This window comes from Vipera berus, assembly GCF_964194415.1.
Source record: "Vipera berus genome assembly, chromosome: Z".
Lineage (NCBI taxonomy): Eukaryota > Metazoa > Chordata > Lepidosauria > Squamata > Viperidae > Vipera > Vipera berus.
In genome coordinates, this window is record NC_138205.1 from 17,818,772 (window position 1) to 17,833,195 (window position 14,424).

The 14,424-nt window shown below is 43.1% G+C and overlaps 1 protein-coding gene across 2 annotated transcripts; it reads left to right on the top strand.

Annotated features, from left to right (window-relative positions):
• Positions 1-428: 428 nt before the first annotated feature.
• Positions 429-12,180, top strand: LOC308677901 (myeloid-associated differentiation marker homolog). 2 transcript variants are annotated; one of them, XM_081344599.1, is made up of 2 exons: positions 429-532; positions 9,066-12,180. In XM_081344599.1, exon 2 carries the CDS (start codon positions 9,077-9,079, stop codon positions 9,980-9,982), a length of 906 nt encoding a protein of 301 aa, XP_081200725.1. In that variant the 5' UTR covers positions 429-532; positions 9,066-9,076; the 3' UTR covers positions 9,983-12,180. The 2 variants fall into 2 exon arrangements, with proteins under 2 accessions (XP_081200725.1, XP_081200726.1); XM_081344600.1 differs by lacking the exon at positions 429-532 and adding an exon at positions 5,409-5,599.
• Positions 12,181-14,424: the final 2,244 nt, after the last annotated feature.

Genomic DNA, 14,424 nt, shown 5'->3' on the forward strand with positions numbered 1-14,424 from the left:
CGAACCCCAGTGAACAGGGGTCGGTGGGGGCCCTCCCTGAGCCATCCAACATTTGGTAAACTGGGGGTATCCCAAACTCCCGAGAGCCACAGAGCCAGCCGGGCGTCTTCCTTCAATTTCACCCGTTGAACTGGAGGGCAACCTGGAGAGCCGAGCTTCAAAAGCCACGTGGGCCCCGCTCGGCTCCAGCCAAGCTGCTTCTCGGGTGGGTCGGCTGGCGTCACGCTTGTTGCTCCCGGTCGCCAGCAGCAACGGCCACAAACACAGCTCCTTCCTTGCCGACCCCCCTCAGCTCTCCTCTCCGTCCGCCCACGGCCCACCCTTCATCCTCCCCTCCTCCTCCTCCTCCTCCTCGTTCATCTCCGGCGCTTTAAGCGCCACACCCAGCTTGCCCTCCCGCCTCGACCCACCCAACCCGGGCGTTTTTTCTCGCCGCCTCGCTCCGACCAGGAGCATCTTTCGCTAGCTCGACCTCGTCTCGCCCCGCGAGGAGGCTCCGTCGGTGCAGACTCTCCGCCCGCCCGCCCGGGAAGTAAGAGAAGGGCGCTGGGAGAAGAACAGCAGGGCTGGAAAGGGGGGGGGGAAACTCGGGGGGGGGTTTACGGGGAGAGTGCGGAAGGAGTTCAGGCAGCCGCGGGGTGGGGCTCTTCAAAGTTATGGGGGGGGGAGAGAAAGAAAAGGGGGGGGGGAAAAACACCCCAGCGCGTGCGACTTGAGGGGCTTTGCAAGAGTTTAAAGCCGCCCGTTCGGCGTGGCGTGGCGTGGCGTGGCCTGAGTTTCCTGCATTTTCTGAAGGGAAAATTCGACGGAATTTAAAGAATTCAAGCCAAATGGGGCCGGGGTGGGGTGGGGTGGGGAGAATATTTAGGCTAGAAATTTGGTGGCGGTGGGAGAAATTGCCGAGTGTTTCTGAGAAAAGGAGGTGCGTTTGTCGAGTTGCGACACAGGTGCGCGCGCCCCCGCGCGCGACCTTTTTGCGGAGCTGTTTTTTTTCCCGAGGGACTTGGTGGAGGTTTGCGGTGTCAAGGTGCTCCCCCCCGTTGCGGATTTTCCCTTTTGCAAAAAGAAAGAAAACAACACCCCCCCTCCCCTTTGATTTAATTCTGCAGCAGGAGGCAAAATCAGGGAGGTGTTGTTGTTGTTGTTGTTTTGTTTGTTTTTAATGGGGAGACGCCTGCATTGCCGGTGTGGCTTTGGCGATCGGGGGTGTGTGCCTGTGTTGCTGCAGGGAAGTGTGTGTAAACAGGCTGTTTTTAATGGAACAAATGGAGCAGCAAAGTTTATAAGCAGGGGTGTCCCACCTTGACAGCTTTAATCCCAGGGGAATTCTGGGAGTTGAAGTCCATAAGTCTAGAAAGTGGCCAAGGCTGGACACCCCTGGTTTATTAAAAAAAAGAAAGAAAAAGAAAGCGAAGTAGTGAAGTTTTCAAAATATCCCAGGCCTGATTTCTCCAGAAGCGAATTCTGAAGAGATTTTGAAATGAACCTAGCTCAAATGGTGCCACCCACAGCTTTATTACATAATCCACAGGTTTACAAACAAAAGTCTGTGAAAACTTTGGTTCAATGCGTTAACTTAGATTGTAAGCCGCCCTGAGTCTTCGGAGAAGGGCGGGATATAAATGGGATTAAAAAAAATAGATCCTTCAGATTTCAAGGCAGTATACCTTGAAAATAACTGTCAAGGAATAACGGGGGGGGGGAAAATGTGCAACCTTGTGGTTGGCCAGTAGATGAAAATAATGGGTGCCCTTAAAAAAGCCTTTGTCTGAACGGAGTTAAGGGTCCCATTCCCCCCCTCCCCCCAGACTGCAGCTCTTTTAGTGTCACCAAAGTTTTAATTAAGGGAGGTAAGTGTGCGTCTCTCTCTCTATTAATACCGTACTGCAATATTTTCTCAGGACAAAAGATCAGTATTTCCTAAAGCTTCTCTGGTGAGGTAAGGATGTTGTAAGGTAGGTGTGGCCCACATCAAGACTGAAGCTTCATCATTCTAAGTGCTGTCTTGAGTGCTATGCATGTTAAATACTGGGCAGTATTTAATGAGAGCAGAGGATAATTGTGCAGTAGATGGGACACTATGGAATAACAAAATGTGTATTTGTATCAGCAACCCAGAGACATGCTGTATTGCTGAATACATTTTTCTGTCAGAAGAAGAGAGGGGGGGATGTGTCTATGTGTGATATGGCTGACATAAGTTTATGTCATGTACTTCATTGTGAATGCTCCCAGTTCACAAGATGCTTGATAGTAGGAACCACTATGTGTATTTTTTTTAAAAAAAGACCTTATTTTTGCAGAATGCATATTTTTGCCTTAGTTACCCTTAGCCTATTTTTGGTAGCAATATGACAAAACTCCAGAAAAGAGAAGTCTGTACTGTAAAGATTTCTCCTCCCTGCTCTATGCTGTTGTTGGTTGTTTATAACATAGTAACACTTTTGGCTGATAAGCATTGTTTTTTTTTAATTCATCACCGCTTCCCTAGTTGGTATTGCAATATGATTACTACATAACTACAGGACTACGACTATTAGACCTAGGCTGTAAAAATCTAAACAACCATTAGATGGCAGCCAATAGTTACATTTTCTGGATTTCTTTGCTGCCATCTATTGGTCTTTCAGATTTTTGCAGCCCAGTTTGTTAGCCTTTCTGTTGTCCACTAAGGCAGAACGTTTCAAAGATTTCCAGGCTGTGGAGCCTGTTTGTTAAGATTTTTTTTCCTGGAACCCTTCAATCAAGAGACAATGCTTTTGTGACAGAAAATAGACTGTGATTTAGTGAGTGAACTTTTTTTCCTCTTAAATTCTTCTGGAGCTCCATCAAGTTATCACGGAATCTTGGGCTGGGAAGAAAACAGTTTGAAAAACCTTGCACTACTAGAGCATGATGATGCTTTTTTAAAAGATTTTTTTTTTAAAAAATCCTAGCTTTATTATTTTTATAAATAACTCAAAATGGTCAATATACATAATACTCCTTCCTCTTCCTATTTTCTCCATAAAAACAACCTTTTGAGGTAGGCTGGGCTGAGAGAGAGTGTTTGGCTCAAAGTCTACTAGCCAACTTTCATTCTTAAGGGAGGAACTAAAACTCACAGTCTCCTGGTTTCTAGCCAGGTGCCTTAACCACTGCAGGTAGTCCTTGACTTACAGCCATTTGCTTAGCAACCATTCAAAATTACCACAACATTAAAAAAGAGACTGACAACTAGTTCTTGCATTTGCAACATTGCTATACAATGTTGCAGCATCCCCAAAGTCATATGATCAAAATTGGGGTGCTTGGCAACTGGCATGTATTTTCAATGATTGCAGCATCTCAAAAGTCATGTCATCACCATTTGTGACTGTCCCAGCTGGTTTCTGACATGCAAAGTGATTAGTTTAACAATTGTGGGTAAAAAAAAGTAAAATTGGGTGTGATTCTCTGCCTTGTCTAATAGTTGAAATTTTGGGTCCCAGTTGTGGTTTTAAGTTGAGGACACAAACATGCACCAGCAACATTCCATTCCATGGTGCAAAACTGATAGATTTTTCAACAGATTTTCCAAAACACTATTTCTCCTCATACAGTCATATGTACAGAAAAATAACCTTTAAAAATCTAACGCCATGCTTTGAAAACTGAGAAATCATGTTCCTTTAAGGATAGATAAGAAATCCCTTGGGCTTTGACAGTAAATAATAATAATCAGGCTATTCCTTGGCTGTTGCAACTGAAATCTATTTATTATGTTTAATTTGTAAGATATATTCTATAGTTTAACCTACAACGCAACAGTTCACGTAAAAGAAAGGAGTGGCTCCTTGGTATCACAACCTTAGGAATTTTAAGATGTGTGAACTTAACTCCCCGAATTTCCCAGCCATCAGACCACACATCTTTATGTTGATAATTTTGAGAAACTCTGATCTATAGAGGTGCAAGGATAGAAGCTTCCCTAGTTTTTAGATACAGGAAGTCCTCGATTTAAGATTGGTCACTTGGCGACCATTCAAAGTTAAGACAGATCTCCCCAGATTACAAGCCAAGCAATCTTCCACCCCTACCCACCCTGTGATCAATTGATCACATTTTGGTAGCATCCATGTCTGTTTGCAGTGTTCTGCAATTGTTGGTGTTTTGTTTTGTTTTTTGGCTGGAAACCAGCATTTATTTCTGGTTTCCAAGGGAAAAAACCACCCACCCACCCACTGGGTATAATGGGTTTGATGGCTATTCCATTTGCTTAATAACTGCTGCTTCATGACCGTGCAAAAAAAAGATAGTAAAATTGGGTGTGGTCACTAATGAACGACACAATTACTACTGTAACTCTGGGCTCAATTATGGTTGTAAGTCGAGAATTACCCTATACCCTGAATCACCTCTGCTCATCACCCAGCGTTAACTTTTCAACTCTTCATTTTATCCACCAGTGAGTTCTGCTCTTTTCCATTTCTTCTGCTTTTGTGGGCACAATTCTGGGGGGGGGGTTAGGAGCCTTCTCCTCTAAGATTCTGCCTCTCGAGTTTTCTGTACTTGAAAGAACGCTTCAATTGTATCCTGCAGTGTGTAAGAAATATTCCTACACCCTGGGCGTTGCCCCGTCTTCTTCTCTCAAGGGTTTTTTGCACCAGTGCACGGTGGCTGAATATTTTCTCAATCACTGTCAGCATTACTACTAGTAAATGTGAATTTCAGTCTCTATTTTTCTCTCTTTCGTCCAGACTGTGTGTAAGATTACATGAAGATGTTCCTTGATTAGTTGTTTATCCATTATTGTTCAGATAGCCGCTATATTTTCCTTTAAATTCTGCTCCTGTTATGATGTTCTGAGACAGCCTTAAAGCCACTGATGAACTTGACTTTTGCAGGTTCCTTCATCAAGTGTATGTACATCTTTGAATGTACTTTGCAGGGGGAGAGAACGAATGCGGTAAAATTGCATGTAGAATTTTGTTTTTGTTCTACCTTCAGCATTAAATCAAAACTTTATTACAGTCGTACACCAGCAAAAGAAGGGTGGGATACAAACAGTAATTTAAATGCATCTTACACGAGAGGAGTGGAGCGAAAGATGTGTATATAATTTTACCTTTGGTATTGGTTGTTAGAGTGTGCTTGTTTAAAAATGTTAAGCTTATGAATCAACTCAAATGCACAGTAGAGTCAAATGGAAAACAGTCTATTTATCTTCTAGACCGTTCCATTGCAGGCTGCGGGTCAAAAGTTACAAGTATGAAGTTATCAAGAAAGCTCTTTGTATAATTAGAAACCGCCTGTTGAAGAACATTGATAAATCCTACTGTCTGAGACCCTCATTTTTCTCAGTGCAAAGATAGGGAAAAGATAGCAGGATTCATTCAGGCAATTTGTTTTTCTGTCACCTGAAAAAAAACGACATTGTCGAACAGTTTCTTCCTCTTGAGTTGACTGTGTGCAAAACAGCAACTGCAGGTTAGCCTGGCTTTGCAAAATCCGCTGTTCTGTCACCCATTTCACCCTTGTAGGCCTTAGAGAAGCAGCGTGGTTGTGTGTGCCTGAGTGGGAAAGGACAATCTTCCGGCGTCTTGCAAAAGATCCTCCGCAGTTACACAGTTTCCATATAGTGAGTGCTAACTGGCAATTAAAAGCCATTTAAAAATGTAAAACACATTTTAAATTTTAAAACACATTTTTAAATTAAAATGGTTTAAAATGGTTTTTCTGCTCTCCTTTTCTTGAAGCAGCCTTACCTTTACTTTCAAACATCTCTCTCTCTCTCTCTCTCTCTCTCTCTCTCTCTCTCTCTCTCTCTCTCTCTCTCTCTCTCTCTCTCTCTCTCTCTAGCTGACAGGAAATCCTTGCTTCAGGATTTGCAGAAGGGAAAAAGGAAGGGTGGGCTGCATTTTTGGGAGATGGCTCAGAAAGGAGACAGTGGCTTAAAGCCTGGGATTCCTCCGTCTCCCCCCCCCCTCCTTCTTCAGCACAGAAGCAGAGCTTGATTAACACCAAATGTCCAACATTGGACAAAAGGGGATTTTCTCCTGCCCTTACATGGATAACACAGTTTTTCTCCTACCCCTCCCCTGTGCAAGTCTCCACCCTTTCTCAGCCCTTGTTGCTGTCTCTGCCCTTCAACTTCTGCAGAAAGTAAATGTTTCCCAATTTTGGTTTGAAAAATAGCAACTCCCATTGCGTGTAATGTAATTGTGAGACACAGACAAATTGGAGTACCTATCACCGGATTTTCTCCTCCATTCTCCCATTGCAAATTACTTTGTCACAAACCTAATAGGAAAGTGCTACATCAGCTTTGGGTGGGCAATATACCACTCTGTTTTCTCCAGCCCCTGGATCTTTTTGACTTCAGTTTCCATTATTTATAGTCAGCTCATAATATATGCTGTGTAAGCCGGGAAGATTTATCTCCATTTACAAAAGGAAACAACTTTATTTTGGACGTTGTTACTAGTCTGTATCTATTTTAAGCCCACTAGAAGAATTTTTTTGATCTGATTCCAAGCTGGGTTACCCAGTGAAAAACGCAAGACGATGGTTTGAAGTAGAGGCAGGTTTTTTTTCCAAGAGCCAGACAGCAAAAGGAAGATTCGACCATTCTTGGCCACGGAAAACTGAGAATTAGGACATATAGTGACGAGGTGAAGCCTATGAAATGTGTAAAGTAAAATGCCCTTGCCCTGTGGGTATGTGAGATCCAGGGAGGATCCCTTTGTGGTGGGTGATCTTAGATGTGCAGATCCGTTCCTGGGTGCAGTGCAGACTTTTATGACATCCAATTGTCTGGCATGAAGGGTGGAGCATTTGACATAAAAGATTTATCTTATCTTAAGGAAATTCCATTTCTCTACTGGAGCCAGAGAGGTGAACTTAATCAATTTTAGCCCATGGGTCATCTGCCAGGCTGGGGTAGTGTTTTAAGTTAACTGAGGTTTATCAAAGGAGTTACAAGTTACAATTTTTGTAAGTGTAACTCTTTAGTTACCTCAGTAAAATATTAGGCCAATTCTAGATTCTATCTCCTGTTGAGAATTTTGCTGTTGAGAATCTTTACTTGCATTTAGTGAGCTGGCAAATCTGAAAAAAAGTATTGTAAATCAAGATAAGAACTACATATTATCTGAAGAACTCTAGTTATAAATCCAACCCTCCCCCAGGAATAGCATATATAAATAACATAAATGAATTATAAACCTCAGAATTGACTGATAAAATTAAATTGTCTATGTTTAGTTGAACTACCCTCTTTTTCCTTTGTAGATTTTGATGTCCAACAGTTGCTATCACAGGACATCCATGTTGCCCATAGGCAGATGTTGATAAACTACCTGTAGACATCTGGTTTGTGAGCTTTCTGAGTCCCTGGAACAGGGGTGGGCTAGTATGGGAATTTTATGACCTGTGGTTGACTCAGGAATTCTGGGAGTTGAAGTCCACAAGTCCTAAAGTTGTCAGAGTTGCCCAACCCTGCTCAGGAGGCTAAACTGTCTGAGGAAAAGTTAAGGGAACTAGGTATGACTAACCTAAGAAAGAGAAGGTCTAGGGCAGGGGTAGGCAACCTTGGCTCTTTTATGACTCGTGGACTTCAACTCCCAGAATTCCTGAGCCAGCATGGCTCAGCTTGGAAACCTCTCCCCCTCAGCATGGCTGGCTCAGGAATTCTGGGAGTTGAAGTCCACGAGTCATAAAAGAGCCAAGGTTGCCTAACCCTGGTTTAGGGGGTAAACATGATAGGTATCTTCTGATGTTTAAGGAGCAGTCCCATGATGGAGGGGTTGACTTATTCACCAAAGCACCTGAGGGCCAGACAAGAAGCAGTGAGTGGAAGCTCATTAAAGAGAGATCCAGTCTGGAATTAAGGAGAAATTTCCTGTCAGTGAGAACAATTAATCAACAGAACAGCCTGCTTCCTGGAATTATGGGTGGTCCATTATTAAAGGTCTTCAAGAAAAAAATTGGACAGCCATTTGTCTGTGATGTAATAAGGTTGGCTGTGGGCAGAGTGTTCGATTAGAAGAGCTCCAAGGTGCCTTCCAGCCCTGTGATTCTTTAATTCTCCAGACACTGGACTAGAATTCATACGTAGATAGGCCTCAGCTTCTGGCTGTTCACTTAGCGACCATTCAAAGTTACAATGTACCTCCCCAGGGCTACATATGACCTAGATTCAAAGTTCTGATGGTCTCCACCCATCACACGATCGCATTTTGGTTGTGTTTGCAGCATCCCATGGTCATGCAACCAGGATTTAGATGGTTTTTTTTTTGCCAACCGGAAGTGGTGGTTACTTCCGGTTTCAGCAAACAAACAAACAAAACCCCCACCCATTGTGGACAGTGGATTTGCCTAACAACAACGGCATTCCCTTAACGGCCACTGCAAAACAGGTTTGTAAAATTGGGCATGGTCACATGCTGATCCACTTAACAACCAGCACAATTTATGACCGTAATTCTGGGCTCAGTTATGGTTGTAAGTCGAGGACTATCTGTAATCCATCCTGACTGGGACGGCCGTCAGATCATCTCCAACAAAAGCCGGAGCGATACATTTCTTCTGTCCCTGCTCTCACTTCTGCTGTATTCAGGAGACAATGGCACTTAAATTAGTCTTCCTCAATTTGTAAGTCCTGTAGCTATTTTGGATTATTACTAGGGAAGATAAGAATGGAATTCTAGTTGGGAATGGTAAGACGGGGAATCCAACCTATTTAGAAGCTGCAAGGTTGGAAAAGGCTGCTGTCAAAACACCGGGGATTCAGGCAGTTCAAATGAGTATAAAGATTTATTACAAGCCTAAGCGCTCTGCAATAATCTGACCAACTGGCGGTTAAGGGAAATGAGCAGGTGATAAGAGAGGCATTCAAGATAGGCTGGACTTAGATCTCTTGTGGGCACGTGGGGACTCATGACTGATGATGCGTTAGACCCCCTCTCTCAGGCTAAGTCTGGTTATCTCCTACATCTGCCTACTGTTCCTATATCCCTCAGCCCTAAATTTAGGAAATGTATTCTAAATTGTATATTTTCATGTGATGCAAGTTTTGCATTATGTGTCTTTCTTCTCTTCCTTAGGTCTTTGCACAATGCCAGTAACCCGCTCAAAATCGGTGGGCAACACCAGCGCCCTGACCTCTACACTGGGCATTGTTCGCCTCCTGGAAGCCCTTTTTACCTGTGTGACCTTCAGCTTAGTGGCTAACCGGGGCGCCTGGTTTGGCCGCAATGGGGACTGGTGCATGTTCTCCTGGTGCTTCTGCTTTGCCGTCACCATTGTCATCTTGGTGGTCGAGTTTGCTGGCCTTCAGCATCGCATGCCGGTCTCTTGGAAGAACTTCCCCATCACTTTCGCCATGTACGCTACCCTGATGTGTCTCTCTGCTTCCGTCATCTACCCAACAGTCTTCATTCGGGGTTACAATTTTTCTCAAGAAGAACGGGGATACCGCATTGCTGCCACTGTGTTTTCTTGCCTAGCCTGTCTAGCTTACTTAATCGAGGTCAGCATAACCAAAGCTAAGCCAGGAGAAGTGACCGGCTACATGGCGACAGTCCCGGGATTGCTGAAGGTGGTGGAGACTTTCACTGCCTGCATCATTTTTGTCTTCATAAGTGATCCACCTCTTTATGACCGCCAAGAAGCTCTTAAGTGGTGCATGGCTGTCTATTGCATCTGTTTCATCCTATCCCTTGTGGTGATTATCCTCTGCATTGGCGAATGCACTGGCTGGTTGCCATGTCCATTCAACAAATTCCTCAGCGGCTACACTTTATTGGCTGTGCTCATGTATGCCACCGCCACAATTATTTGGCCCATCTACAAGTTTGACAAAAAACATGGGGGAGACCCATCTCGACCCCGATACTGTGGAGGTCACAACATCTGTGAATGGGACAAGAATCTTACCGTAGCCGTCCTAACCGCTGTCAATCTGCTGACCTACCTTGCTGACCTGGTATATTCTGCACGGCTGATCTTCATCCAGGGGTAGTCAGTGGCTGGCGGTAAGGCAAATCAAGGCAGCAGTGCCCAAAAGAAGGGAAGGAGAAAGTGGAAAGAGAAGAAGGGGGTCATGCTTTTCTCTCTTTTATTTGTTCCTGTCTTCTGTCTCTCGCCTCTGCCTGCAATCCTGATCTAATTCATTCTCTCTTTTTCTCCTACACTCTTTCTCTCCAGCCTTCTCAGTTACCTTGTTCTGATGCTCTGTGCTTGCTTGCCACACAACAATTCTTTGCCTCTCTCCATCCCAAGTCTATTGCAGATAATAGCCAAATGATCGTTTGTTGTATGCAGAGCTTGGGATGGCTCACAAATACTTCTGCCTAATCATCTTTGACTATTCCCATGCGTGTATCTTCACCAGTATAGATTGTCAGGAGCTTCAGGGCTATTAATGGTGGTGGTGGTTGGAATTGTAGGTGCCAGTCAAGGAAAAAAATAGCAGAGAGAGAGGCGGGGGGGGGGGGCTGCACTGTCCTTGCTGGGGAGAATGCAGTGACGCTTATTTATCACACTCCAGGATACAGGTAGTTCTCAACTTACAACAATTCATTTAGTGACCATTCAAAGTTACAGCGGCCCTGGAAAAAGTGACTTATGGCCATATTTCACACTTCACAACCACTGTAGCATCCCCATGATCCCCTGATCAAAATTCAGGTGCTCGGCAACTGACTCAGATGTATGATGGTTGCAGTGTTCTGGCCTCATGTGATCTCCTTCTGAGACTTTCTGACAAGCATAGTCAATGGGGAAGCCAGATTCACTTAACAACCATGACACAACAACTGTGGCAAGAAAAGTCGTAAAATGGGGCAAAACTCACAACAAATGTCTCATTTAGGCACAGAAATTTTGGGCTCGTGGTCGTAAATCGAAGACTACCTGGATACTTGCAAGAATCCACTTCCTAGCATTTTCCTTAAATTGCTGAGCTTGCAGTTAGGCTTCCCATTCTCTGTCTTGGCCACCTTGGCTACACACCGTATCCAGACTACTAACTTCAGGAACTCATGCCAACAGCCACCATCAGTCAGATTCAGAGGAAAGGTATGCAGCAAAAATAGGAACTTTGCTAGCAGAAAAGAAGAATTCACAGCATTCTTGACATAGATATTTTAATTTGGCCTTAAAAAAAATACATTCCTCCATTTTAGTGCCTTAAAAATATTGGGTTCCTCTTTCTGTCATCTTGCAAAGATGACGGAACTCTTTGCTTTTACCAAATATACTTGCTGTTTTCCATTATGAATATATAATTTTGTGGGGAAAAGATAGATGTTTACAGTAGAGCCATTGGCTGCTTGCATTTTCCATTGGGATGAATGGGGACTGTACAGAAGCAGTGCTGGAGGGGTGGCTAGCTTTGCACCACTATGGAGGGTTTATTCTCCATGGTTGCTTGGGGGGGGAATTAATTGTAATATGTTCATGTCTGCCTGTAAATCTGTAATAGAAATCCACCTATGTCCTACAAAACGATTTATGCAGGAGCTGTTGAGGCTTGCAGTAACTTCACTCTAAAAAAGGCAGGGGTTTGTTTGTTTTGCTTTCAAAAGTCAACAAAAAGTTGAGGTTATAAGGAACACTCGTTGATTTGGGGAAATGGAAAGCCACTTATTTGTGATTACACCAAGCTGACAGATAACAACGGCAGTGGAGCAGTGTTTTAAGTAAGAGTTAAAAATGTTTGCCTGTAAGTTTCTTAACTTAATAGATTGTTTTATAAAAAAATAGTATAAATGTTTTTCTTTATATTTTGATGTTTTTTTAAGTGTCTGTAAGATGTCCTCTGTTTTTCAAATGAAAAGAACATAGTAGAAAAATACAAGCTTTGCAAAGTATTAAATACATAACTTTTGGCTTCTTTATGGTTACTAATCCAATATTTTTTTTAGATATTCCAAGCACTTGGTATTAGATAATATTGCTTTCCAATTTTGTATTTCAAAACACATCAGTCCTTTCCCATTAGGTCAGCAATAGAAGTTATTTGTATGTATTTCTACTTTATTTACCATTCTATTTTGGCTTTTTAAAATAAAAATACTTGTAATGTCATGCAGTATAGGCAGAAATGTAAGCTTCCTTGTCTCAGTTACATGCAACTTCATCTACAATGTTTTTATTGAGTATTTTTGAAATATGCAAATGAATCTATGTGTACAAAATAAAGAAGCAATGTTACAATGGAGTGTGGTGATCCTATTTCTATCATTTCTGAAGTAAAAATGGTATTTTGGACACCAAGAGGCTGAATAGCTACAGGAATAATAGGCTTTTTTTTTTTACTTAAGGGCACTTCAACAAATGGATTTTTTACACCATTTTGATAGCAGCTGCAGACTTCTATGATCCTCCAATATTGAGCTGATTTATTTTTGGCTTAACTGTTTAAAACTTCAATAAAAGTAGTCTTTTCATCTCTTTCTCTAACTTTTCGGTTTATTTTTGAAATACCGAGCTTACAGAACTTATAGACAGCCCATTTGTATATTTATTGGCTAGATCAGGGGTGTCAAACTCAATTTCATTGAGGGCCACATCAGCATTGCAGTTGCCCTCAGGGGGCTGGGTGGGTATGACCAGGGTGGGCGTGGCCTACTGGGTGGGTGTGGCTAGAGTGTGTATGGCCTACTGGGTGGGCGTGGCCAGCTCTACATCGTTCGCATCAAGGGTGCCTATGGGGGCCTGGGCAGGAGTGGGAGAGATCTGAGGGTCTCTGGCAGAAGGAGGGTCTCTGGGCCAGGGCCAAGGCAGTGGGGTCCATTTCCTCACTGTTTCCAGGATGGCTTTGCGGGCCACATGAAACCACTTCATGGGCCGGATCCAGCCCCTGGGCCTTGTGTTTGACATGTCTGCGCTAGATACTTAGACCACTATGCAGCTAGATGATTTACCAAAAATAAAACATCAATAATAATATAATAAAAATATTCATGATCATCCTAAAACAGGAGCACATAAATGGGACTGTAGGCTAATGGTTGCAGGAATTGGATATGTCTACTTTAACAAAGGGACTAGGGGTGTGATGATAGCGGTGTTCCAATATCTCAGGGGCTGCCCCAAAGAAGAGGGAGTCAAGCTATTCTCCAAAGCACCTGAAGGCAGGACAAGAAGCAAGGGATGGAAACTAACCAAAGAGAGAAGCAACCTAGAACTAAAGAATAATTTCCTAAGAGAACAATCAATGGAACGACTTGCCTCCAGATGTTGTGGGTGCTCCAATACTGGAGGTTTTTAAGAAGACATTGGACACTGTCTGAAATGATGTAGGGTTTCCTGCTTGAGCAGAAAGCTGAACTAGAAGACCTCCAAGGTCCCTTTCAACTCTTATTCTGTTATAGTTCCCAAGGCATTACAGAAAAAGCTTCTTGGAAGATTCTTATCTTGGATAATGATAAGCCTCTTTCCATTTGATGTCTTCTTCACTCTAGCAGTGTTTTTCAAACAGTTTTAAATGAATGGGCTTCTGCTCCCAAAATTACCCAGCCCGGCTGGCTGGAGAATTCTGGGAATTGAAGTGCTCTCAAAGTTGCCAAAATGAAAAACAGTGGTCTACAGCCATTTATTAAATAAATCTATGGTATACAGTCACAACAGAAGGAGCCACAATAGAAAAACATCTCCGAGTTTTGGCCCTCTGTTCTTGCCATCGATGGGACTGCCAACAATTTGGAGAAATTCCTGCCTGTCCCATTTTTCCCAGTTCCAGATCTTGGAAAAGGAAAGGTAGCTGGCCAGCTTTGCAGCTCCTTTTCATAAGGACCATGGGGATATTTTGTATAGATTTTTTGTATAGGAAGTAAGACTATACATGGGAGTACAGCGGTGGTGGGATTCAGCCGGTTCGCACCACTTCGGTAGAACCCATAGCTAATTTTCTGTTGCCCAGGCCCAGAATGGACTTCTGGAAGCGGCACCCACACAGAGAACTGGTTGTTCACACATATTTGAATCCCACCACTGGAGTACAGTATATGCAAACAATTTTCATTCTCTGCAGTATGGGGAAATTTTGATAACAGATCAGTTCCTGGTGGAATAGCAATGTTTGCTTCTTGTTTCCAGGTTGGCAAATTTGAAGAGGACAAACTTTTGAAGGACCAGAAAGTCCCGTATGTGGAAGAGGGTATTTTTATGGGCATGGATTTTCTAAATGTGGATTAATGAAACAGCATTTCCTTCACCATCAGAGGTTCAAATCATCTTCTGGATTCATGTTTATCTACACTAATAAGCACATTATAAATCTGGTGCTGGTGCTCTGCCATTTTTGAGACTTCCCCTGCTGCCCCCTCCCACTTTTTAAAAATTAGGTCTAGCAGATTTGAGCTGCAAAATTCTGGATGACTTTCTGATGGCAGCAAAGAGACCTATCAATATTGCCCCCTAGTGGTATTTTGTGGTTTTGCAGCCAAGATCTGGTAG